General features: G+C 40.9%; 1 protein-coding gene across 3 annotated transcripts; it reads left to right on the forward strand.

Annotated features, from left to right (window-relative positions):
• Window positions 1-25,808, forward strand: impa1 (inositol monophosphatase 1). Of its 3 annotated transcripts, none has more exons than XM_068031678.1 (9): window positions 1-126; window positions 2,755-2,852; window positions 9,220-9,353; window positions 9,873-9,977; window positions 10,396-10,441; window positions 11,179-11,287; window positions 13,444-13,552; window positions 20,359-20,510; window positions 22,157-25,808. In XM_068031678.1, the coding sequence occupies exons 2-9, from the start codon at window positions 2,772-2,774 to the stop codon at window positions 22,270-22,272; spliced, it is 852 nt and encodes a 283-aa protein (XP_067887779.1). In that variant the 5' UTR covers window positions 1-126; window positions 2,755-2,771; the 3' UTR covers window positions 22,273-25,808. The 3 variants fall into 3 exon arrangements, with proteins under 3 accessions (XP_067887779.1, XP_067887780.1, XP_067887781.1); XM_068031679.1 differs by having other exon boundaries at window positions 3-109; XM_068031680.1 differs by lacking the exon at window positions 1-126 and adding an exon at window positions 140-197.
• Window positions 25,809-27,201: the final 1,393 nt, after the last annotated feature.

Here is a 27,201-nt window from a genome sequence, read left to right on the forward strand (position 1 = left end):
CGCATGAGCAGAGGGTAACTCCGGAAGAGGTTGGGGTGTTGGCGAGAAGCGGACAGGAGGCTCGTACCCGGAGGTGCAGGAGCCGAAGCGGACAGGCGGGCCGGTTTCGGTGAGCTGGGGCTTTCGGTGAGATGATGCCCGTGGTTTTAGGCTAAGAAGGCCGGGCCATTAGTGTTTCCTTCTGTGATAGGGCTGAGGTGATGGCTGCTTCATTCTCTGAGCTGTAAATGACTCCTGAATGAGCCTCCTCAGTGCTGGTCCTGGGATGGGGGATGATTGAGCAAAAGGTTAATTCAGAACCTGGGGGCCCTTCCAGCCCATTCCTGCCAGTGTCTTGTGTATCTCACCATTTTATCTCTGCTCTTGAGAGTGACCTTGGGCTCTTTTCAGAGCTCTGCCATATTTTGAGACACTGAAATCATCCGAGGAAAGAAGTTGAGATAGGTACAGACAGTTGGTAATCTTGTATTCAAAGAAAGAAATTGCATTTATGTAACAACTTTCATAACCGAGGGAAAAGAAATACGTGCGTTTATATCGAGCCTTTCACGACCTCTCAGTGCATTGCAGTCAATGAATTACTTTTGAAGTTTAGTTACTGTTGTAATGTAGGAAACGCGGCAGCCAAATATGTGCACAGTGAGATCTTACAAACAGCAATGTGATGACCAGATTTTTTTGTGATGTTATTTCAGGGGTAAATATTGACAGAGACACCAGGAATAACTCACTGTTCTTTGAAATAGTACAATGGGATCCTTTACTTTCACCTGAGAGGGCATACGGAGCCTTGGTTTAAAATCTCATCTGAAAGAGGGCACCGCTGACAGTGCAGCACTCCTTCAGTACTACATGTTGATTTTTTTTTTTGCACTCAAATCTTGGAGTGGGGCTTGAACCTTGTGACTCAGGCGAGATTGCACCAACTGAGCCACAGTTGTCCTTTTGAAATGTAGTTAGTATTGTAATTTAGGGGAGTACAATCACCAGTGACTGACTTCATTCAGGTGGATTGTAGTTTGAAATATTTGTGGCCCAGCTCTCGATGTCAAACCCCTCCCCTGCCCCCAATTTTTGGTCTTCATTGCTCCCCATTCTGGTTTTGTTTCACTAACATTCTACAAATAAAATTATTAAATGCTAGAAAACAGTCAAATCTCCTGATGCTAATGATTTATTCTCATATTACAGAAAGGCACTTGTATTATTCTTTCTGGAGAGGAGTCTATGATCTTTTTTAGCTGAGCAGTTAATTATAATTATGAAAGGTAAAATGCACATTTATTATTTCCAAAGAAAGAAAAAGTGAGTTACTAAAGGTAGGTTCCCTGCCTTAGTATTTAGCAGAAGTACCTAAAAGTTCAAGTTAGACTTCAACATGGTTGAAGCTTAACCAGCAGGCTGTAAACTTATGACCTGGTTAAGATACCTCAGTGCAAAGTCCAATACTGACTTCCCTGCAGGTAGTTTGCACAGCATCTGTAGGTCAGTTTGTGCATTTGCAAACTTTGCTTCTGGAGTTGAATGACCTGTTATATCTATAATCAGTGGAGAGTAGAAGCAATAAAACAATGTTTGCGCTGCTCCCATGTCTGTTGATGGGCGCCTCTGGGTTATGTATGATTTTAACAACTTAAAAGAATAGTCATCACACTTGCAAACTGCGCATCAAACTTTTAGCTGTAGGAATGCATGTCCTTTTTGGACAGGCAATGTAACCAGCATGGACTGTGTCTGCATCATGCCTTTGCAGATGTTGCTGCGTACCACACTGTGAACTTTGCATTCATAAATATTAATCAATCCTTTGTGCTGTACTGTAACACTTCTTGCGTAAAGTCTGTTGTGTACTGGGTGGTGTCTCGAAGTACTAAACAAACTGTATGGAATGATATGTGAGCAGATCATAAAGTGATTTACAGCAGTCCATTGGTCCTCCATTTTTTGTTTCTTGGTTTAGTATTTAAGTTGCTACTGCTTTCTGTGTACACTTATTCATTGGTGGAAAGATTAACAGGTAATGCAGAATCCTATACAGCTATGAAAGAAGTTAATTACTTGATTTGTATAAATACAAACTAAATTATATGCAACCTCAAATGCAGAAATGGAAACACGACCAGTGGATTATTTTTGTTGAGTCCTGCAGTGCAGGAAACTTTATTACTCAATACAAAATCAAATGTGGAAATTTGCTCAAGTAGCTTGCAACGCTGAGAACAGTGGTTAAATTCATAAGTATTAAAGTTAGACAGAAAGCTTAATATTGCACAATATGAGTAGAAAAAGTGCAAAAGGAGAATCCACTAGGGCAACAGTATATCACAAACAAGTTAATTGTACACTTAGTTCATAACTGAAATCCTTGGAAAGGGTAGGTACTGTGTAATAAAAGCAAAATACTGCAGATGCTGGAAATCTGAAATAAAAGCAAAGTGCTAGAAATACTCAGCAGGTCTGGCAGCATCTGTGGAGAGAGAAGCAGAGTTAACGTTTCAGGTCAGTGACCTTTCAAGAGAACTGTAGGTATTGTGTAATACTGGGTAGGTGAAGCAAATGTAATAGCCTATTACGAATGGGGATGATTCTTTATGGATCTCACTGATTTGGTGGGTTAAGCTCCCACCTTTAAGCCCACAGTGAGTCTGCACCTATGACTTTCATCCTACAGTGAGGATAAATAACCTTATTTTCTTGAGTGGTATGAATGTACAGAACGCATTAATTCTTTCAAATTATGACTTTTTTACACAGGGATTCACAGTTGAAAGATGGCAAACAAATGTGCCACGTCAGATCCATGGCAAGATTGTATGGAAGTTGCGGTTGCTGTTGCCCGAAAAGCTGGTGCGGTGAGTAAATAATGAAATTTGAAATCTGCATATTTTCAATGTTCAGTAGATCTTGCCCACAAATCTTAAACTATCTAGGGAAGTTTGTTCTCTGCTAAAAGACTATTTAAATGTTCAGCTGAACAATTTAGTGTGATAAAATCATTTTAAACTCATGTTTTTCTTTTTCATAATATTAGCTCAATGCATACATAATCCTTATAAATTGATTCAAAAATCCATTATTTTTAATATGAATATTAAGCCCTTTGCAAAACCAAACATTCAATTACTGTCTTGTTCTGTGAGCATAGTCCTGTGTCCCCATGTGATTGTGTGCTTGCTGAGGGAGGATAGAATTTTTTTTCTTTCCTTCCCAGGAAATGTCATTTTCATTTTGGTCTTATTATATAATGTCTAGCTCTCCTGTTGTTCCCTCAGTGGAATTGTTCCTTTATGTATTCCCTTTGGCAGGAATGACTCCTGCTCAGAGTTTTTCTTTTATTCATTCATGGGATGTGGGTGTCGCTGGCCAGGCCAGCATTTATTGCCCATCCCTAATTGCCCTTGAGAAGGTGGTGGTGAGCTGCCTTCTTGAACCGCTGCAGTCCATGTGAGGTAGGGACACCCACAGTGCTGTTAGGAAGGGAGTTCCAGGATTTTGACCCAGCAACAGTGAAGGAACGGCGATATAGTTCCAAGTCAGGATGGTGTGTGACTTGGAGAGGAACTTTCAGGTGGTGGAGTTCCCATGCATTTGCTGCCCATGTCCTTCTAGGTGGTGGAGGTCGCGGGTTTGGAAGGTGCTGTCTAAGGAGCCTTGGTGCATTGCTGCAGTGCATCTTGTAGATGGTACACACTGCTGCCACTGTGCGTTGGTGTTGGAGGGAGTGAATGTTTGTAGATGGGGTGCCAATCAAGCCGGCTGCTTTGTCCTGGATGGTGTCGAGCTTGTTGAGTGTTGTTGGAGCTGCACCCATCCAGGCAAGTGGAGAGTATTCCATCACACTCCTGACTTGTGCCTTGTAGGTGGTGGACAGGCTTTGGGGAGTCAGGAGGTGAGTTACTCGCCGTAGGATTCCTAGCCTCTGACCTGCTCTTGTCGCCACTGTATTTATATGGCGACTGCAGGTCAGTTTCTGGTCAATGGTAGCCCCTAGGATAATATACTAACGTGGAAATACTCAGGTCTGGCAGCATCTGTGGAGAGAGAAGCAGAGTTAACGTTTCAGGTCAGTGACCCTTCTTCAGAACTCTGCTTCTCTTTCCACAGACGCTGCCAGACCTGCTGAGTATTTCCAGCAATTCTTGTTTTTATTTCAGATTTCCAGCATTCGCAGTATTTTGCTTTTATTTTATTGTAGGTCCTAGGATGTTGATGGTGGTAATGCCATTGTATGTCAAAGGGAGATGGTTAGATTCTCTCTTATTGGAGACGGTCATTGTCTGCACTTGTGTGGCGTGAATGTTACCTGCCACTTATCAGCCCAAGCCTGGATATTGTCCAGGTCTTGCTGCATTTCTACACGGACTGCTTCAGTATCTGAGGAGGCACGAATGATGCTGAACATTGTGCAATCATCAGCGAACATCCCCACTTCTGACCATATGATTAATGGAAGGTCATTGATGAAGTAGCTGAAGATGGTTGGGCCTAGGACACTACCCTGAGGAACTCCTGCAGTGATGTCCTGGAGCTCAGATGATTGACCTGCAACAACCACAACCATCTTTCTTTGCACTAGGTATGACTCCAGCCAGCGGAGGGTTTTCCGCCTGATTCCCATTGACCTTCGTTTTGCTAGGGCTCTTTGATGCCATACTCAGTCAAATGCTGCCTTGATGTCAAGGGCAGTCACACTCACTTCAACTCTGGAGTTCAGCTCTTTTGTCCATGTTTGAAGCAAGGCTGTAATGAGGTCAGGAGCTGAGTGGCCCTGGCGGAACCCAAACTGAGCGTCACTGCGCAGGTTATTGCTAAGAAAGTGCCGCTTGATGATACTGTTGATGACACCTTCTATCACTTTACTGATGATTGAGAGTAGGCTGATGGGCTGGTCATTGGCCGGGTTGGACTTGTCCTGCTTTTTGTGTACAGGACATACCTGGGCAATTTTCCACATTGCATGGTAGATGTCAGTGTTGTTGCTGTACTGGAACAGCTTGGCTAGGAGCGCAGCAAGTTCTGGAGCACATGTCTTCAGTACTATTGCCAGAATATTGTCAGGGCCCATAGCCTTTGCAGTATCCAGTGCCTTCAGTCGTTTCTTGATATCCCGCGGAGTGAATCGAATTGGTTGAAGTCTGGCATCTGTGATGCTGGGGACTTCAGGAGGGGCCGAGATGGATCATCATCTCGGCACTTCTGGCTGAAGATCGTTGCAAATGCTTCAGCCTTATCTTTTGCACTGATGTGCTGAGCTCCCCCATCATTAAGGATGGGGATATTTGTGGAGCCACCTCCTCCAGTTAGTTGTTTAATTGTCCACCACCGTTCACGGCTGGATGTGACAGGACTGCAGAGCTTAGATCTGATCCATTGGTTATGGGATCGCTTAGCTCTGTCTATCGCCTGCTGCTGACAATCGACAATGGTTTCATGGCCATCATTAGACTAGCTGTTTAATTCCAGATTTATTAATTGAATTCAAATTCCACCTTCTGCTGTGGTGGGATTTGAACCCATGTCCCTTACCTGCCTTATAATTCCTTCCAGCAGCATTGCTGCCTATTTCTGCAATTTTATAATGTTAAGTGTCATCAAGGCATGATTTTGCAATCTCAAAGTTATAAGGTTGTTCTGTCTACAATGCAGCTCACTATCTGGTAGTAGAACACAGATAACAGAAAAATTTCCTTGTAGCATTATTTGATGCGCTAGAAAGTTATTTTTTATTATTAGAGATACAGCACTGAAACAGGCCCTTCGGCCCACCAAGTCTGTGCCGACCATCAACCACCCATTTATACTAATCCCATATTCCTACAACATCCCCACCTGTCCCTATATTCCACTACCACCTACCTCTACTAGGGGCAATTTATAACAGCCAATTTACCTATCAACTACAATTCTTTTGGTGGTGGGAGGAAACCAGAGCACCCGGCGAAAACCCACGCATACACAGGGAGATCGTGCAAACTCAACGCAGGCAGTACCCAGAATTGAACCTGGGTCGCTGGAGCTGTGAGGCTGTGGTGCTAGCCACTGTGCCGCCCACCCACTGCGCCACTGTGCCGCCCACTTAACACATTCACTCTTCCCTATCACTGGTCAATAAGGTCATAGAGTCATATATGGCACAGAAGGTGGCCATTTGGCCCTTAGGTCCATGCCAGCTCTCCATGGAGCTATCCAGTCACTCCGACTCCCCCCGTTTGATCCCTGTAGCCCGACATGATTATTTCCTTCAAGTGCCCATCCAGTTTCCTTTTCAAGTCAAAGAACAAAGAAAATTACAGCACAGGAACAGGCCCTTCGGCCCTCCAAGCCTGCGCCGATCCAGATCCTCTATCTAAACATGTCGCCTAAAAGAACAAAGTCATTGATTGTCTCCGCTTCCACCACCCTTGTGGGCATCATGTTCCAGGTCATTACCACCCGCTGCGTAAAAAAATGTTATTTCTCCTATTCCCCCTCCATCTCTTGTCCAAACTCTTCAATCTGTGTCCCCTAATCCTTGTACCATTAGTTAATGGGAACCGTTTTTCCTTGTCTAACTAATTTAAGCCTGTCCTAATCTTGTACACTTCTATGAAATCTCATCTGAATCTCCTTTGTTCGAAGGAGAACAACCCCAGCTTTTCTAACCTAACCTTGTAATTAAAAACCCCAACCCTGGAACCATTCTGGTAAATCTCCTCTGCACCCTCTCAAGGACCTTCACATTTTGTATACAAAATTATGAGGGGCGTTGATAGGATAGGTCGGAAGTAACCTTTTCCCTTAGCGGAGGGGTCAGTAACCAGGTGGCATAGATTTAAGGTGAGGGGATTTGAGGAACATTTTTTTCACCCAGAGGGTAGTTGGGATCTGGAACACACTGCCTGAAGAGGTGGTAGAGGCAGGAACCCTCACAACATTTAAGAAGTATTTAGATGAGCACTTGAAATGCCATAGCATACAAGGCTACAGGCCTAGTACTGGAAAATGGGATTAGAATAGATAATTGTTTCATGGCCGGCACAGACACGATGGGCCGAAGGCCCTGTTTCTGTGCTGTTTAACTCAATGACATCCTTCCTAAAGTGTGGTGACCAGAACTCCAGTTAGGGCCTAACCAGAGCTTTATAAAGGTTCATGATAACTTCCCTGCTTTTGTACTCAATGCCTCTATTTATGAAGCCCAAGATCCCATATGATTTACTGACCACACTTAATATGTTCCACTACCTTCAAAGATCGATGCACATACACCCCCAGGTCCCTCTGTCCCTGCATGCTCTTTCAGACTGTGCCATTAAGTATATATTGCCTCCCCCTATTCCTTCTGCCAAAATGCATCACCTCACACTTGTCAGTATTAAATTCCATCTGCCACTTGTCTGACCATTCTGCTAACCTATCTATGTCCTGTCACAGGCAGTTCATATCCTCACTGTTTGCCAATCCTCCAAGTTTATTATCAATGGCAAATTTTGAAATTCTACTCTGTGTTCCAAGATCCAAGTCATTTATACATAGAGAAATTACACATCGTCCAAAAACAAGTGAAGTTTTCTTATGTCATAACTAACTTTTTTTTATTCGTTATGGGCGTCGCTGTCTAGGCCAGCATTTATTGCTCATCCCTAAAGGCCCTTGACAACTGAGTGGCTTGCTAGGCCATTTCAGGGGGCATTTAAAAGTCAACCACATTGCTGTGGGTCTGGAGTCACATATAGCCCAGATCAGGGAAGGACAGCAGATGGATTTTAACAACAATCGACAATGGTTTCATGGTCACCATTAGACTAGCTTTTAATTCCAGATTTATTAATTGAATTCAAATTTCACCATCTGCCGTGGTGGGATTTGAGTTCATGGATTCGAGCCCATGCCCCCAGAGCATTAGCCTGGGCTCTGGACTACTAATCCAGTGACATAACCACTACTCCACCGCCTCCCCCTGTAACTGCATGGAATATAGAATTTTATATCTCATCTGTGGAAAAAGTGTGACTTTCTTATGAATCACTAGCAATTGGAAAATCAAACAGTATATTGAAGAATACATAGCCTTGTTATGTCTCTTGGCGTGGTTATGATTGGACATTCTGAGGGATTGATGGCACAAAAAATTGTTGATTTGCAAACTTCATCTAAATACATTGGCAAATAAAGCCATTAGATACCGTTCCTACAGCTTCTATCAAATACCAACTAACAATTGTCACAGCTTTCAACCGTCAAACGTTCACTGATAAGCCGTTACTGCTCTGCACTGGAGAACAGATTAATTGTGTTCTCTCTGCTATTGCCTTCCCCACCAAATAAAATCCAGTCCAATTCTATTCATAATCCAGTTTCTCTTTAACTATTTTAAATGCAAAATTTGAACACATAAGCATTATTACTTTTGAAAATATTGTAATTTTTCTATGTATAATTGAAAGAGATTAGCATAACTGGTTCACAACATTGAGAGGGAGCAGCCTCTTTTACTCATTGATTAAACAGCTTCTAAGACTTTACACAAAGTGTGGTTCATGCATATCCATTCTTCTCTTAGATTCCAAAATGTACTTTGAAATTGTCTCCTTTTAATATATAAATTTACAGAAGTACCTGTTTGTATAATCTGGCAACAATGTGCAAGGAATATGGTTACACTTTTATTGTTATGATGAGTTGGTTACTGTATGTCACGCACATTGGGTTTAGTGCAGTAGTGCATGGGCATTTTGTTTAGCTTGTCACTTTTTTTTGTAATAGCAAGAAAACATGGAGATATACTTTGTGTCAGTTGAGTATTTGAATTTAAATCTAAATTGTCACTTGAACAAGTGTTGATTGATTCAGAATGAATTTCCTAAAGTAAACTAATTTTAATTTATCTCTTGCCATTTAACTTATCCAAATTTTTAATTTGTCAAACCTTTCATCAATGCAAAGTTGAGACAAAAATATAAATATAAAAAAACCCCATATACATACACTCCTAGAGTCATTATGGCACAGAAGAAGGCATTTGGCCCATCAAGTCCATGCTGACTCTCTAGGCCAATGTTAAAGAATAATTGGAGGGGGAAAGTGAAGGAGTTAAAATTTTTTATTAATATATTACATCTTCAAAGAGACTGAAATGCAAATTCTTGTTCCCATTAGGAAACTATGGGGTTAAAGAAGCGAAACAGCTCCATGGGATCATGTTAATTTCTCTTTAAGTTACTTATATTTTCTTTGTAGGTTATTTGTGATGCCTTGAGAAAAGAACAGACTGTTCAGATTAAAAGTTCTCCTGCAGATCTGGTGACCGAGACTGATCAAAATGTAGAAAAAATGATTATATGCACCCTAAAGGAAAAATTTCCTTCCCACAGGTAAAGGATTATTTTAATTATGAGTATGAGGTGTAATTCTGAGCACTACTACACATTAATGCTCCACAAAAATATACTCATCAATAAGTTTCCAAATGAGATTTGTTGTGTACACAGTTGTTTGGAATGAAATGCCTTAATGGTAATGTTGATCTGTGTTTAGGTTATTCTCTGTGCCCTGAACATACATCTGTAAAGTTTTGAAGAAAGAGATAGTTTTTATAGAAAAGTATGTAGCAATTTTTTCCCCATTGATTCTAATAAGAAAAAGACAACTATTGCTGTAACTTTGCATTAATCAAATCTTGTTTCAGTGAAAAATGTCTGTCCTGGTATAGCAATGAAGCAGTGAGTACTTTGAGAACTTGGGTTAGTGGGCCACTGCTTTTCCAGTAGAGGATTCAGTATGATGTGACAGAGAATATTTGTTGGTGACAGCTAGTGAAATTCTGCAGAACCCAAATAAACGACAACATGGTTAAGAACTTTAATGACTTACTAAAAATTTATTTATTTCAGTTTCATTGGTGAAGAGTCAGTTGCAGATGGAGCAGCAAGTGTATTAACAGACAATCCAACGTGGATAATTGATCCCATTGATGGGACCACTAATTTTGTCCACAGGTATGCTATTTGACTGGAATAGGCTTTGTGTTTATGGAGAAATGCGTACTATATGAGCTGTGTAGATCTGATAAATTGAATAAAAGCAAAATACTGCAGATGCTGGAAATCTGAAATAAAAACAAGAAATGCTGGAAATACTCAGCAGGTCTGACAGCATCTGTGGAGAGAGAAGCAGAGTTAATATTTCAGGTTAGTGACTCTTCATCAGAAGGGTCGCTGACCTGAAACATTAACTCTCTGCTTTTCTCTGATAAATTGAAGCTGATTTTCTAGGGTCTGTTTAGAAAGCGTTGAATATTTCTAACTATCACAACAAAGCTTTAAAACTAATTTTTTTAAAAAGAGACTTCAAAGTGATTATGTAATAAACAGAAGTGGATATTGTTCATTCAGTTCAGGAAATTTTGTTTTTTAGGTTTCCCTTTGTGGCAGTCTCCATTGGCTTTTCTGTGAATAAACAGGTATTGCAAATATTTTGTACAGAATTTAAATTTTTGTTCTGAATACATTTTCTTGCATTACATCATTTAGTATTGGGAAGCAGTTGAGAAACTTGTTTACTATGAGGAAGTTATAAAGTTTGTGCTATGAGCTGGGCAGGAATTGTATCTTAGTCTTAATTAACATTCAGTTGCATACATCTTAGGATGTATCTGCTGCTGACCTACATTGGCTTCTGGTCCAACAACTCAAATTTAAAGTTCTCATCCTCCTGTTCAAACCCCTCCATGGCCTTGCATCATGCTATCTCTAACCTCCTCCCAGTTCTAGAACCCTCCATGAACTCTGCATTCCTCCAACTCCTGCCTCTTGTGCATCCCTCACTTTGCCCTGCTGTTGGTGTTCGTGCGTTCAGCTGTCTAGGCCCTAAGCTGTGGAATTCCCTTTCCAAACCTCTTTGCCTCTCCATCTCTCGCTCCCTCCTTACAAGCTGCTGCTTAAAACCTACCTCTTTTGACCAAGCATTTGGTCACTTTCCATAATATCTCCTTTTTTGGCTTGGAGTCAGATTTTGTCTGATTATTCTTCTGTGAAGCATCTTGGAGCTTTTTACTATGTTAAAGCCAAATAAATGCAAGTTGTTACTGTTGAATTGTATCTACTTTGTTCTTTCAGTTCAGCATATGCATTTGTAACAGATGAAGCTAATATATTTCCTAGTGTACTGAGTGTCTCATTTTCTATATATTGTACATAGAGTGAAATTGGTGTTGTATATAGCTGTGTCGAGGACAAGATGTTCACAGCTCGAAGAGGGCAAGGTGCATTTTGCAATGGGGAGCAATTGAAAGTATCTAGACAAGAAGGTGAGTTAGTTCGTTTTGATTGCTTTGTGGTTGCGAGGATGGTAAATTAATATGGAATCTTTGGGCTTTGGTAAGTATTTATGAAGAGAACGTTTGAAGCTCCCTCGTTTTAGAGGCTTCAAAAATGATCCTGCGTCACCAGAGAGACACACATCCACATGTGATGCTGCATTAGATAGTGGAAAGGTAGAATGGGAAGAGGTTAGTTTATGATTAGTGACCTTCAAACATTCAAAAATCGTGCCGATGTAGCAGATTTTACTATTTAGCCTTCATAATTTTAATTAAGTTAGAAAGGCAAGTACTTTCAATGATTAATTTTTTGTTTAAAAATGCTCATTAAAAGTGAAGTGCTCAATTTTAAATTAGTGTACTAGATTTGTTTTGGGTTCTTTCTACTAGGTGACAAAGGTAGGAGATATGTAATATAGTTTGTCTTTGTAGTCAGATGAGATGTTTCTTCATGTTGCTTTTTGGGGATGCAGAAGAATGTTTTCATGTGAAAATCTTTAGTCACCACATAGACAGCCCAGATAACTTGGATGCACCACTCAATGACTAGTTGTACATTAGCACAGGTAGAAAGCTGGTGGAATAAACATTTTCTGTCTGAAGTATGGTACCTGGCATATTTGCCGTTTGGGGGGTAGTGGGAATTCATGTAATTGCTTTCAGATGATATGAATATATGTAGAATTCTAACCTGTCATAGATGAATGTATATTTTTAAATTAAAGGCTTTTATGAACATTTATTGAATTGGATTAATCTGTCTGTGCAGCTGTAAATGTTCTTGTTCTCTACAATGACTAATATTAAATAATTACCCTGACAGTAGTTGACCTTGTGATTAGAGCACAATTTTCTATTTCTAAGCACTTATACCAACATACCTTGGATCCCAAATGGAAATGTATTTATCTCTGAAACCATTTTGTTCAAAAGAAACAAAATCTTCATTTAAATAGCACTTTACACATTCTCAGCATGTTTCATTGCATTTCTTAGCCAATGAATTACTTTTGAAGTGTAGTGTATCCTGGAATTCTGTATCGAATAACTCCTCTGTGCAAACACCATCACAAGAACTGCAGCAGTTCAAATAGAGAGTTCACCACCATCTTCTCAGGGCTGGGAGGAATGAGCAATAGATTTGGTTTTGCCATCATCACCTACATTTCAAGGAAAGAGGTCCCTGTTATGTAGGCAAACACTGTATCCAAATTGCACACAGTAAAGTCTTAGAAACAGTATTATGATAAATGACAAGTTAATCTGGAACTTGGTTTAACATTATAGCTGAAAGATCATGCGTCCAACAATGAAGCATTGCTTCAGTAGTACAATGATGTGACTGTGTGCTTTTTTTTAAAAAAAAGTAAATTTGCAGCAATAGTTTTAATTTTTCCCAATTTCTCTCTTCCCCCAGACAAATTCCTGCAATTCCTTTTTTGTTTTTTCACTTTTCTGTTGTTGGGGTATAATGTCCTGGATACAGACAGCTCTCCAGTAGCTTGCATAAACAGTCAATCTTCATGTGGAAGCTTAGACAGCGAGTGTCAGCAGGCTGTTTGACAGCTGAGAGCATTACAGCCAACCCATTTGTGTTCTCACCTGATGTTTTTAGGTGCACACTTTCCACAGAAGTGGGAATCTTGGCTAGAGTTTTCTTTGCCTAGCACAGGAATGTTGAGAGCAATTGCAGTTATTTAACTGAGATTTAATAGCACAGCAGGAATATGGGATCCTGTTGTCTTTATGGTTTAGTGCTTCATTAGATGGTGTCATTAGCCGTTAAGCCAATAAGGGAATGATCTTAAATTTTCTCTTCAACCTTTTCTGATCATCCAAAAATTGACAAACTTGTCAACTCATGATTTTTAAGTCTTGGTAGATTGTGGAGGTAAACTTATACTACTAAAAAACTAAAACATGTAAAGAATTTACTAATCCACAAGAGAATTGGGACTGTGAAATGTAATCGAAGTAGTACACTTTTCTTCTCGTATTTCTATTTTCTGGTACTGACGCATAATACAGACTGGAGAGCTGTCTGTATCCGTAACATTATACCCCAGCAACAGATTTGCAGTTAGATGATCCTCGTCTTGCCATTGCACGTAGTTGAGTAATTGTTTGCTTTTTTAATTTTGTAGACATAAGGAAAGCTCTTATAGTAACAGAGCTTGGGTCGAATCGCACACCAGAAATCTTGAAGACGGTTCTTTCAAACATGGAAAAACTCATTTCTATTCCGAGCCATGGGTAGGTGTCTTAACTTTCAGAAATCACATATGAAATTGGCTGTTATTCATTCAGATAATGCTTTAACTTCAAGACACAACGTGTTTACAATTTCTTTGCTAGACACTCCTGCGGGAATGAACTGAGGAGCAGTTTCACTTCTGGGACCAGAGTTCTAGTCTAATCCAGACTCGTGGGTGCAAGTCTGACTGTAAAGGTCTTATTTGAAATGTGTTTCAGCAGTCTCAAATCCAATTTTTTGTACGTGGGTTAAAAATAAGAGGATAGAGAGAATCAGTATGTCAGGAAAAATTGAGTAGGGGTGCCATCAAACTTTAAAAACCTTCAGCCTGTAAGAGGGGTGTTAGTCTATAGTTTGACTCTGGGAAAAGTGACATGGAGCAGAGAACAAAGTCATTGTTAGGAAGAACTGAGTGGGAGAGAGAATGGTGTCCTTAGTTGGTGGAGAAAGTCCAAGAATGAGCTGGATTAGGGAACAACATACGGGTTCTGATATCAACATTGATACAGATGAGGAGTAAGGCATATTTGGAATTTGAGAGACAAGTGGGGATGACTGGATGGAGGCTGGAGAAAAGGGAAGAAAGGTTTGAGATTCGAGGTTAAAAAATAGTCAGCTGACTTTTTTTTTAATGTGTGTCCTGTCCAGGAGTGTGCAAAAGGTGTTTCTGTGAATCTTTAGTATAGGAGCAGTGTTCAAATCCTGGACAGACTTGGGCTTCACAATGCTGGAAGTTTCTGGAGGCAGGTTTTGCAATATATTTGATGTGAGAATTCAATTTGAGATAAGTTGTTGTTGAGTTCAATAGTGACCTTTGTCCTCTTTTTTTTAAAATAAAAAATCAAAGGATGGATTTGTCAAAGGGAGGAGGTGGCAACTATTGGTTGAACCTGCAAGATATCATGAAATTATATTTGAAGCATTAAGCGAAGATGTTCCATCACTTCACATAGTATGGGTATCATCAAAATTGCACAGAGGAGAATAATTGTCTGCTCTGTGCAATTTGAAAGATGTTCATGAACGTAGCATGTACTGATCAGGAGAATCCTTTGCTTTGGATGACAATTGGGGAATCTTTTGAGTGAAGAACACAGAGAGAGAGAGAATGGACTAAGTCAATGGAGAAAGTCTGAGGATGATGCATCAACTATAACACAGTAATTTGAGAATAAACTAGCTAGCCACATACATGTATTAGATTGAATATTAAATAAGTTACTGAGAACTGCACACACCAGACCCTGTTAAGATTTTGGTGATTTATTTCTCAATGTCTTGGACATCACCAAATGGTTGAAAAGCAAAGTTCCAGAGATATGGAACAGCCACATTGTGACTTTATTTATCGATGAGTTCATGAGACCTCATATGAACAATTTTCATGAAACTACTTTTGTGAATTTAAATAGACTTTCCAAAAAATGCATAACTTCTAAGCTAAAAGCAGCTGCTTTAATTTATGCTTTGAAAACCACACACTGAATTGGGTTTTTCCTCAGTAACTGCACTACCACCAAATAATGCACTAACAACGTGAGCTTTAAGTCAATAGGAGCAACGTCTGCAGCAATAATTCTGAAAAGATTAAACTGCAAATCACATGACAAAATTTTAATTTTTGGTGTTTCGTATTTAGACATGGTATCATTGCTGCTGCATCTAGAGGCACTGAGACTCATTTAGAGGTGGGTTTCACAATTGCTTCTGGAGGAGCATCACTCCCCAATAACAATGTAAATACTGCAACTAAAGATAATCATCTCTTCAGTTCTCTAAAGGATTAAGTGACTCAGCCCATCAATAAAGGCCAATGCTAAAATTCAAGTCTGCTGTAGATATCTTTCCCAGCACAGATTTCTTCTCTAGGCAGGTTCCAACCTCTTGCATTCCAGATGCCTACTCACACTATATCTACTTAAGCAATAGCATCACCCAGGGAATGAGACCATATACCCTTGGCCCTGAACTGGATATTGTAGCTTTCACACATGTCCTTGTGTCTCTTCAAAAACAAATCAAGAAAGTACTTTATAAGATGATTCTTAAACTGCTTTATTTTACAAACCACAGCTAAGAGTTATAGAGCAAGAGTTATAACTGGACTTCATTCAATCAGTACAATTTGTTTTTGCATAATAATGAACTTGATACACCTTTCCACTTCAGTGGATTGTCTCGCCTGACGTAAAATATCATAACTGCTATCTGTGTGCCTTAACCTTCTCATAGCCATTGTTGAACCAATACTAATAATGGCAGGGTCTGTTGTGGTGGGGTTTTCCACTCCTTTTGTTGTTCTAACCTCAGGAAGTTGAATCTCATTAGACTGGTGCAGATACTTCTTAATACATATCTCACTGCTCCAATGTCCTATGGATTTAACCCTTGGAGAACAAAATTTAACTCCATAACATTTTTAACACTTATCACACAACAATCACCCTGTCGTGGTCGTGTCAGAAATTCTGAAATGTGACTTTTAAAAAAAAAAGAAAATCATTCACGGGATGTGAGCATTGCTGGCAAGGCCAACATTTATTACCCATCCCTAATTGCCTTTGAAAAAGTGGTGGTGAGCCACTGCCTCGAATCACTGTACAGAAATCTGCCCCTCACCATTAAATGACAAAGACCTTTTATAGTCTTCACTTTGCAGTCACATCTATCACATGATCTTAATTTCAAAAAAGTCCTTGCTAATCATTTCACTGTAAAGACAAGACAGTACCTTTTGATGACCTCAAATCGTCCGAACGTTCTTTACATCCAATGAAGTACTTTTTTTTTGAAGTGTAATATAGGAAGCAGTAGTGAACTAGCTTGTCACTCGTCATCTCTGCAGTGACATTAACAGAATCCTGGGAACAGATATGTGTTTGTCCCCTCAGAATGGAATGGTGCATAGAGGAATGAGAAATCATTGAAAATGGGAGTGGCTACACAATTCACCAATTGGACTTTATCAATGAATCAATACTAAATGAATGAGATCAATTCTAAAGATTCCTCAGAAGTAGAATAAACTGTTATATCACCTTTAATTGTATTTTAAAGCCTGTAAAACATTAGAATTTTTAAAAACAATTAAGATCACTTTGCTCAGTGGGCACTGACTTTACAGTATGCCAAGCATTGCCTTTTCTGTGAGATTCTCTGGGGTTGTCGATATGCAGCAGCATTAATTTATGAATTCCCTTTTAATTACATGGGATTATGGATTTTTATGATTATTTTTGGAATTATACTCTGCAATTCTAGTTATTTTTGTGTAAGCAGGCCTTTGTAGCTTGAGCTTTTCCTGAGTCCGTTTGCATGTGCATTTTGGCTGCTGCTCCGGACCTGAACCCATCACACGATTTCCACTTTTTCTCTTTTTTACTTCTTTTCTCTTTTATCTCTCCTAGACCCCTCTCTGTGTTCCTATGCCGCCTTTCACTTCTCCACTCTCTGGTGCACTACCCTCCCAATTCTCTACCCTAACTCTTCAGTACTTCTCAACCTTCCTGCTCTCTTGTTGCTGTCCCAGGCTTGATTCCCTCTTTGAAAAGCCTACAATTTCCCCTTGTGCCGCTCTTGGCATTCTCCGAAGGGCTCTTTGAGGCACTTGGCGTTGGTTCATTACGAGCAGCTACCAGAATTACCCCATCCCACTTTCCCACCACCACCCCCCCACCCACCCCCCATCCCCAACCCCACAGTGCGCCCACTGGGGGCTAACCATGCCAATTTCCTTCCTGTTCAATTTACTCTGCCCACTGCTGCCCCTATGGACTCTGCTCTCACCACTCCTCTATGCGGCTCCCGCCAGAATGTCCGTTCCCTTGTAAACAAGGCCCTTCCCATCCATGAACTTCTTGTGGATGATTGCATTGACATAATGGCTTTTGGGGAAACCTGGTTGAGGGGTGAAGACACCTTTCCGCTTAATGAAGTCTCCCTATCTGTCTATATCTTCCACCACTCACCCCATCAAGGATGTGGCGCTGATCACCAAATCTCACCTTAGCCTGACCCACTACTTCTCTGGTACTTTCTCCTCTTTTGAGCATCTCTCCTTGTTCCACCCCTCTCACCTCTCATTTAAAATCCTCATTCTCCACCGTCCTCCCATATACGCTAAAACATTTTCTCCGAGATATCTTCACTGCTTTCCTCCCTGAGCCTCTGCACCAGACTGCTCATCATCCTTTGTGATTTCAACCTGCATCTTAACTCATGCTCTTTGAACTCATCATGCTCTCTCTCTCTCTCTCTCAAGTTCACTGCCCTCTTATCCTCCTCAAATCCCTCCCTCCATGTAAACTCCCCAACCCATTTTCAAAGCCGCTCCCTTGATTTTGCCATCTCGTGGTCTTGCTAATTCCATCGTATCAATCACAGATAAAGCCATCTCTGATCACTTTCATGTATCACTCTCGGCCCATATCCACCTTGCACGCCCCAGCCCTACCTTTTACTTCACCGACCCCCCCACCCCACACCAAGAAATAAACTGTCCCCAATTCACTTACTATTGCACTTTCAAAATCCCAGCTGTCTAGACTTTGACCCTTTGTTCACCACAGCATTTCTGCAACTACTGATTTTCTCAACCACACCCTCACCTCTACCTTTGATGCCCTAGTCCCCAGTAAAACCATTACAATGTCTCACCTGACAGTTCTCCCGGTAAGACCCTTGTCTCTGTTCCATTTAGTCCAAGGGATGCAGACTTGAAAGGATATGGCAAGCAACTGGTTTAGCCATCCACTGCCAGATCTGGCTGGACCACATAAAGCACTATCAGGTGCTGTTCTCATCCACTAAAACTACTCATTATTCCAGGATCATCCTGGAATGCAAAGATAAACCCCAGTTTCTTTTCACTACTGTGAACCGTTTCTTAAAACCCTCTCCCCTGTCCCCTCCACCCTCACCTATAACAGTAAGTGAGAGGAGCTCATGGACTTCTTTGTTACTAAAATCGAGACCATCTGATCAGCTGCCTCTGCCATGTCCCTCTAACTTACTCAAATTCCCTCCTGCCCTAGCCCTGAACTCTCACCTTTTTCTGGTTTCTCTTCTGTCTCCCCTCATGCCTTCTCTGCGCTCATCTTGTCCATGAGACCCACCTCCTGCTCCCTCAACCCTATTCCCACTCAACTGCTGACCTACCCTCCAGGCTCCTATGTTAGCCAATATTGTTGACAGTTCTCTCTCTTCAGGTGTTGTCCCTTTCTCCTTTTTAAATCTACTGTCATCACCCCTTAACCCCACTCTCTGCAAACTACAGCCCCATCTACAATCTCTCTTTCCTCTCCCAAGTCTTTGCACTTGTCATCTCCCAAATTGATGTCCATCTTTCCTGGAACTCCACATTTGAGTCCCTCCAATCAAGTTTCTGCCCCTGTCACAGTACAGAAGCAGCTCTTATCAAAGTCACAAATTACATCCTATGTGACTGTGTCAAAGGTAAACTTTTCCTCCTTGCCCTTCTCGATCTGTCTGCAACCTTTGACACGGTTGACCACAGCATCTTCCTCCAATGCCTTTCTATTGTCGTCCAGCTGGGTGGAACTGCTCTCAGTTGGCTCCATTCTTATCTTTCTAATTGTAGCCAGAGAATCACTTGCAATGGCTTCTCCTCCTGCTGCTGCAACGTTACCTCTGGTGTCCCCCAAGGATCTATCCTTGGCCCCCTCCAATTTCTCATCTAAATGCTACCCCTTGGCGATATCATCCGAAAGCACAGCGTTTGTTTTCTCATGTACTCTGACAATACCCAGCAGAACCTCACCACAAATTCCACAGTTGCTAAATTCAGACTGCTTATCTGACATCCAGTACTGGATGAGCAGAAATTTTTTCCACTTAAATATTGGGAAGACTGAAACCATTGTTTTTGATACCCCCCACTCCATACTCTGTTCCCCAGCAACCAACTCCATCCCTTTCCCTGGCAACAGTCTGAGCCTAAACCAAGTCTGTTCACAGCATTGGTCTAATATTTGACCCAAGATGAGCTTCTAACCATTTATTCGTGCCATCACTAAGCCCTCCTATTTTCACCTCGGTAACATTGCCTGACTTCGCACTGTCTCAGCTATCTGCTGCTGAAATCCTCATTCATGCCTTTGGTTACTTCTAGACTTGACTGTTCCAACACATTCCTGGCTGGTCTCCCACATTCTACCCTTGAGGTCATTCAAAACACTGCTGCCCATGTCTTAACATGTACCAAGTCCTGTTCACCTATCACCCCTGTGCTCGCTGACTTAGACTGGCTCCCAGTCAAGCAACATCTTGATTTTAAAAATTCTCATCCTTGTTTTCAAATCCCTCCTCGGCCTCGCCCCTCCCTATCTCTGTAATGCCCTCCAGCCCCACAATTCTCCAAGATACCTGCGTTCATCTAATTCTAGCCTTTTGAGCATCCTTGATTTTAATCACTGCACCATTGCTGGCTGTGCCTTCAGCTGCCTAGGCTGTAAGCTCTGGAATTACCTCCCTAAACTGCTCTGTGTCTCTACCTCACTTTCGTCCTTTAAAACATTCCTTAAAACCTGACTGTTTGACCAAGCCTTTAGTCATCTGACCTCCTTTTGTGGCTCAGTATCAAACTTTGTTTTATAATGCTCCTGTGAAGTGCCTTGGGTTGCTTTATTACATTAAAGGCGCTGTATAAATATAAGTTATTATTGAAAATGTAAGTCATGCTGATTAATTGTATTAAATGCCAGTTTATTTAGAGAACTTTCATGTACTAGTATGTAGAAAGTTTACGTTGACTTGAACCTTTAAATAATTTCTGAATGTCTTTCAGAATTCGAGCTCTGGGAACTGCAGCTGTAAACATGTGCATGGTGGCAACTGGTGGTGCAGATGCCTACTATGAGATGGGTATTCACTGCTGGGATATGGCAGCAGCCACACTCATTGTTACTGAGGCTGGTGGTGTTGTGCTGGATATATCAGGTAGCTTTGAGTCATGAATTCTTTGTTTTTCATATAAATTGAACTTTCTAGCAGATTTTCAGGGCATGGTTTTTCTGTTAAAGCCAACTCCTTCACTTCAATAAATTCAAATCTTTAAAAAAAGACTACATCAGATTTAGCACAGTTTAAGACCAATTTTGAAGCAGCAATGCACACATTTTTAAAATTTATATAAAATGCCAAATTCTTTGCACATCTTCAGATGATACTTTCAGGCAGATTTGGTTTCTCAGAATATGCACACTTAAGTTCAAACCCCTAGTATTAAACTACATTCTGCACATGGCAGGCATACACCTAAATCCTTTAAACTGCTATTCTTGATGATGGCATGTCCCCCTCCCTTTCAAAAGCACAGTTATCAGCCCCTTCTCAAAAATATACCCTTAGCCCTTCTGTCTTTGCAAACTCCTGCTCTCATTAACTTATAATAGTTCCAGGTCTCCCAGTGCCTGAGATTTAAAATATTCATCCTCCTGTTTCAATCCCTTCATGCACTCACTCCTATTTTCTTTTGTAACCTCCACCAGTTCTACACCTCTTCTGAACTCTGCATTCTGGGTGTGGCCCCTTGTGCATCCTCCCTTCATTCCTTTGCCCCACATTTGGCGACAATAATTAAAGTTGCTTAGGCCCCACCCTCTTAAATTCATTTCCTAAATCCCTTTGCCTCCCACATTCCTGCATCCCTCACCTTGAACATCCTCTTTAAAACTCATCTCTAAGCCAGCTTCTGGTCACTTCTGCTAACATCTGATTGTTTGGCTCAGCAGCTATGACTGCAGGAAGCTATGGCTCCTATGGGATGGTTTTCTGTTAAAGGGGCTATTTAATTGCAAGTTGCTGCTCATGTAATGCAATCAACAAAATATAAAATTGCAAGTACATCAACAATTTTTGATACAAGATCTATTGTCTGATAGTGTCACACACATTGCCTGCACAACTAACTTAAAGCTAATGTCAACATTTTATTTCCATTCTTAATTTGTGCATGTCTTTAAAGGTTATTTTGTGTCACCTTTTAAAGTTAAAGCACAACTAATTGTAAGAACGCTTAATTTTTTAAAAATTCATTCATGGGATGTTGGCGTCACTGGCTATGCCAGCATTTATTGCCCATCCCTAATTGCCTTTGAGAAGGTGGTGGTGAGCTGCCTTCTTGAACCGCTGCAGTCCATTTGGGGTAGGTACACCCACTGTGCTGTTAGGAAGGGAGTTCCAGGATTTTGACCCAGCGACAGTGAAGGAACGGTGATTTAGTTCCAAGTCAGGATGGTGTGTGACTTGGAGGGAAACTTGCAGGTGGTGGTGTTCCCATGCATTTGCTGCCCTTGTCCTTCTAGTTGGTAGAGGTCGTGGGTTTGGAAGGTGCTGTCTAAGGAGCCTTGGTGCATTGCTGCAGTGCATCTTGTAGATAGTACACACTGCTGCCACTGTGCGTCGGTGTTGGAGGGAGTGAATGTTTGCAGATGGGGTGCCAATCAAGCGGGTTGTTTTGTCCTGGATGGTGTCGAGCTTCTTGAGTGTTGTTGGTGCTGTACCCATCCAGGCAAGTGGAGAGTATTCCATCACACTCCTGATATCCCTCCTTTTGTCATTGACACTTTCTTTTTTCCTTTTAGGAGGACCATTTGATCTGATGTCACGCAGAGTGATTGCTGCAAGCAGCAAAGCCATTGCAGAGAGAATAGCACAAGAAGTGCAGATAATCCCTTATCAGAGGGATGACCAGAAGTAATGAAAAAATTTGTCAATGCAATTTTTAAAATATTTCCTCCACTTTAAATAGGTTTACAATGTTTCATTTGCAAACATACTAGGAATATCTCTGAACCCATGAAGTGAAAATGGTGAACTGGTCAGGTCAATTTCAGTTGCTGATGTATATTGTGCTGTAGCACGGTGTTGATGAATACCATAACTTTCACCAATATTTTACAATAGAAGAATTTCTGCTTCTGCAGAGGCTGTTCAGAAACTGATGGAGTTAGGTGATGCAGCCAGCATTTGGATCATTACTACCAGTAGTCTGTGTCGGCACTTTCTTGCTAGCTATATGATTATGGTATATAAACACACATTCCTTAATTGTTTTGATAATGAATGGAAATAAGTGCATAAATTGAATGTGATGAGTGTAATATTATGGGGTAGAGTTTGTGCCTTGGGCGCAATCGGATATCCAGGCATAAATTTTACCAAAAAATGTACCCGTTTGAGAAGTGTTTTGTTTCTCAAGTTTTTGTTCAAATTCATTTGCATATTGGCAAATCCAAATTTTTACCATGAACCAGTAGAATCAGGCAGCGTTTTAGAATGCAATTAAAAAAAACATTTCTTTAAAAAAAGTATTCCTTGATGTATTTGAGTGGTAATTTTATGCAGTTTGATTAATACAACTCAAATTGGGTTTATCACAAAAAGTATTTTAATCAGTGTCCAGTCCATTACCAAAACCGGGCTTTAAAATACTCAAAACTTTTTTAAAAATATACAGAATTATTTGCTAGTTAATTTGGGGTTCAATAAACTGTATTTTTACAATAGCTTTTAAAACATGCTTACGAAACATATCAACAATGATGGACAGGTAAAGACACTCTGGTGCATTCAGCCTGTCCCACACAATTGTAATACTATGTGTATCACAAAATAACATTCTTCAGCCACCCCCCCCCCAAAAAATATGTAACTCCCAAAGAGGCAAAAAAAAGATTAAAAACCTAGGCAATCAAAACTAGCCCAGGGGATCTTGCCGGCCTGCAGACCCTGAAGTACCTACATGTTGTCAGAGGTGATGTCCATCCCAACCAGGAATGGATTCAGCTCTCGCTTGAATGAATAAAGCCTATTAATGTCCTTGTGCCCAAAAAATCCAGCTTAATTTTTGGAGCCTCCTCAAAGGCCTGCAAACAAGTGCAGTTAGTGGAAACTCCCAATGGCGATCGATTCATCCACAATAACCTTTGATGTGGCACCTTATCAAATGCCTTCTGAAATCTAAGTACAGTGCATCCAACGGTTCCCCTTTATCCACAGCACATGTTACTTCTTCAAAGAACTCCAATAAATTGGTTATCTTGGGGGTTTTGTGGGTATGGCTGGCTTCTAGTGTAATGTGGAAATTTAATTTGGGCTGAACATAGTTTGCACTTAAAATGCAGTGATCTTTTGTGCGTTATGTTGATTTTGGGCAAATTGTGCTGAGAAAACCAGTGCAACCAAGTGGAAACTCTATCTCTTTATAATAAATGGAGCTGGTGTAAGTGTAAAACCATTTATTCTACATACATTCTACATGGAAGTACTTGTTATTCAGTTCCTTAATTCCATCTACACCTATTTGCAGGGTACAAATGAGAATTTTGTTCTGGCTGGAGATGAAGATCGGCCCCATTCATTGAGCTTGGAATCTGTTTCTTAAATTGACCTTTTGCCTTTCTTCAACCTAATTCATGTCCAGTCCTCTGCCTGAGGCAGATTGTTAGTTTTAACAATGCCACCCACTTTAGTTGAGACGCAGAAGCCCGAGTAGATTGAGTAGTGATTTTTCATACTCTTCAACTTGCACGCGTAAATTTGGTCTTTGACCATCTGCACTTGAAAGGGAATGTTAAGGATGATAGAGGCCCCTACTTCTGTGAATTGCTGGACAGCTGTAGTGAATTTTATATTCACCTGTTGTAAAGCATGGACTGTAGTATAACATGATCCACTGAACCAGATTAACAGGTGGGACCCACATTTTAGAGAAGGCTCTAGCATTTTTGGAAGACATAGCTGCAGTATTGGAAGAGGTGGGAGCCACACTAAAGGACAGAAGAGCTCCAAAGACTACATCAAATCTTGTGAAGTGCTGGAGGAATTATATGGAGAGAGGAAGCTGCTACAAAACTCTCTCCCTCCCTCCATGGCCTTTCCATCACTATCCCAGGAACTAGTGCCAGACTTCACCTGACTGTTCTGGGAGTGAATAGGGAGGGAGAGGGGGAAATGGCTCTGGAATCCTGACTTGACCTGCTCCAGCTGCATTTGTAAGCTGCAGATGGAAGGAGTGGCCAGCGAGAGGAAGGGTGAGTTAGTGTTGCCAGCCCTCCAGAACAGTTCAGAAACTAAAGTCTCATCTTCAGGACTGTGCTGCAAGAAACCCAGGAGAAGAATTATAAGGGTAAAACATTTTTTAAAAAAATTCTGTTTGGACACTTGTTTACTAGTTACAAAACTATTCGAGGTGGGAAAGAAGGCTGATTGTCAAGGATCATCCAATCGGGCAGTGAAGAGTCTATTTACTTTCGGAATGTTGTGGGGAGGTTGGTTGCAGGGGTGGGGTGGTGGAGGCATGTTGGGTGATAGATCGTTGAAGGCAGGAGGTCATGTGATGAAACCTTCAAGAATATGGCCAACCAGTGTTGCCAACCCTAGAATGGAATGGTGAAGTGGCCCCCTTTTTCTGTTGCTATCCTATCCAACATATTGGGGTAAAATGCAGCATTAAATGCCCTTTGGTTTGAATAGATCTATGTTGTAATAGAACAGTGAGTGTGAATCTTATCAAGACATTAATTTTGTGGGAAGTCAATTAGGTGTTCTCTATTACTGTAAAAATTGTATGAACTTACTGTTAAGATCCAACCCAAGGACACCTTTTTGGAGGAACATCCCATTTGCCTGATCAGTTGTGCTAACCACTGCACTGTTCACCCCAGACTTGTAGAACAATGACAACTTACATTTATAATAGTGCCTTTATTGTAGTAAAACATCCCAAAGAGTTTCACAGGAGCGTTACTTGACAAAAGTTTGACACTGAACCACATTAGGTGATATTAGGAGAGCTGACCAAAAGCTTGGTCAAAGATTTTAAAGAATGTCTCAAAGGAGGAGAGGGGTTTCTGGAGGGAAGTCCAAAGCTTAGGCTTTGCACAGCTGAAGGCATAAGCAATGGTAGAGTGAAGGAAATTGGGAATGCATAAGTGATCAGAGTTGGAGGAATGCGAAGTTTTGTTAAGGCTGCAGAGCTGGAGGAGATTACAGAGATAGGGAGGCGTAAGGCCATGGAAGGATTTGAAAACAAGGATGAGAATTTATAATTTGAGGTGTTACTAAACCAGGAGCCAATGTAGTTCAGCTACCCAGTGCATAGAATTTGGCTGTTAATCGACACTCATGTAAATGATACGAATGTAAATCTTGATTGTGTTAAAATAATGTACAACTTTTCAATTTTTTTTGTAAATCATTGAAAATTGTAAATTAAATTATTTTGCACCTGGACTGTTAAATGCTTGCCTGAATTTGTTTAAACGTGTAATCTGTAATGTTTAATTTATAAAAATGTGTTGGGATGGTACAGAAGAGGAACAGGTTCCTTTAAATAAGGGGGAATTTTAATCCCAAAAATGGGTCAATTGGGAGCAGGTTGGTAGTTAATTTTAGATTGCGACCGCAACCTGGTTCCAATGCACCCACTTCTGGGTTTAGTGGAGGCACATTTGGATACCTGTGGGTAAACAGCTTGCTGAAATTGGGACCTTAAACAGACAGGTACTTATTGCAGCAATTAACATTCTGAGCAAGTAAGGTATTTTTGAATTTAACTAATTTTTCAAGCATGGGTTTCCTGGGGCTCGAGAAACTTTCAGATGAAATGGAAATAAGATTGAGCTACAGTTCTTGTCGGTATTTAAACTTGTCATCACCTCAACTGAATATAAGCTCACTTATTACAGCTGGAATCAAAGTTTCTTTGGGCAAACATTTTACAGCAAATTCTTGCGGGTACAACTTTTTCCAAACTTTTAAGGCTTTTAAACTGATGAGATCAGGATTAGAAAAGGAAGATCATCTCCATCCATAGCAGCAGCATGCACTGTGGTGGAATCAGCACATTTATAAGACTGAGTGAATGAAGCACAGGTATTTGCCTGTTGATGCAATGTATTCAGTAAGCCAGATGCTTCGAATTGCATAAGGATTGGGGTCAATGGCAATGGCAGATGGTAAATGGGGAAGTGATAAAGTGCATAGAAAATGAAGGCTGGGTGTGAGGAGTGATGCAATAGAGTATGCTTGGCAGAATGTAAGGTGGGAGGTGGGGCTTAAACCACAAGATGCAGGTGAATCAGCAAATGTACTCACTTTTCTTGACCTGGTAAGGTCATTTAACCACTACCTGCAATGCATCTGAGATTGGGGCACAATACCCTAGCTGTTCACCTCCTCAGCTACCTCCAACCATGCCTTCTTGGTGACAGCTGTAGGTTTCTTCCTCCCATTGCTGGAGAAAAGTATGGCCCTCCTCCTGACTGCACCCAACAGTCATTCCAGGGAAGCACCATTAAATCTGCGTGTTGCTGTTGTTCTACATGTAGTATCCATTATAAGCACCTCCTGGTTCCTCCAATTTCCATTCATACATTATCCCTTTAAATAGAGCTGAGATTGCATCATGTGGTTGCTCCCTGCATAGCTTGGAAACATTAAACCAGGAGTCAAAATTTATTGCTGAAGTTCAGTTGCGGTCACAGATTCCAACTCACTGACTTGACTATCGGGTTTCGCCCACACAATTACAGCACCCTGGACACCACCTTCAGATTAATATTGGGGCCATAGTTTAGGAACTCTGCTTTTTTGGTTTTCCAAGCATCCGGAAGAAAATTAATCA

The sequence above is a fragment of the Heterodontus francisci genome, chromosome 5 (assembly GCF_036365525.1).
Source record: "Heterodontus francisci isolate sHetFra1 chromosome 5, sHetFra1.hap1, whole genome shotgun sequence".
NCBI classification, from domain to species: domain Eukaryota; kingdom Metazoa; phylum Chordata; class Chondrichthyes; order Heterodontiformes; family Heterodontidae; genus Heterodontus; species Heterodontus francisci.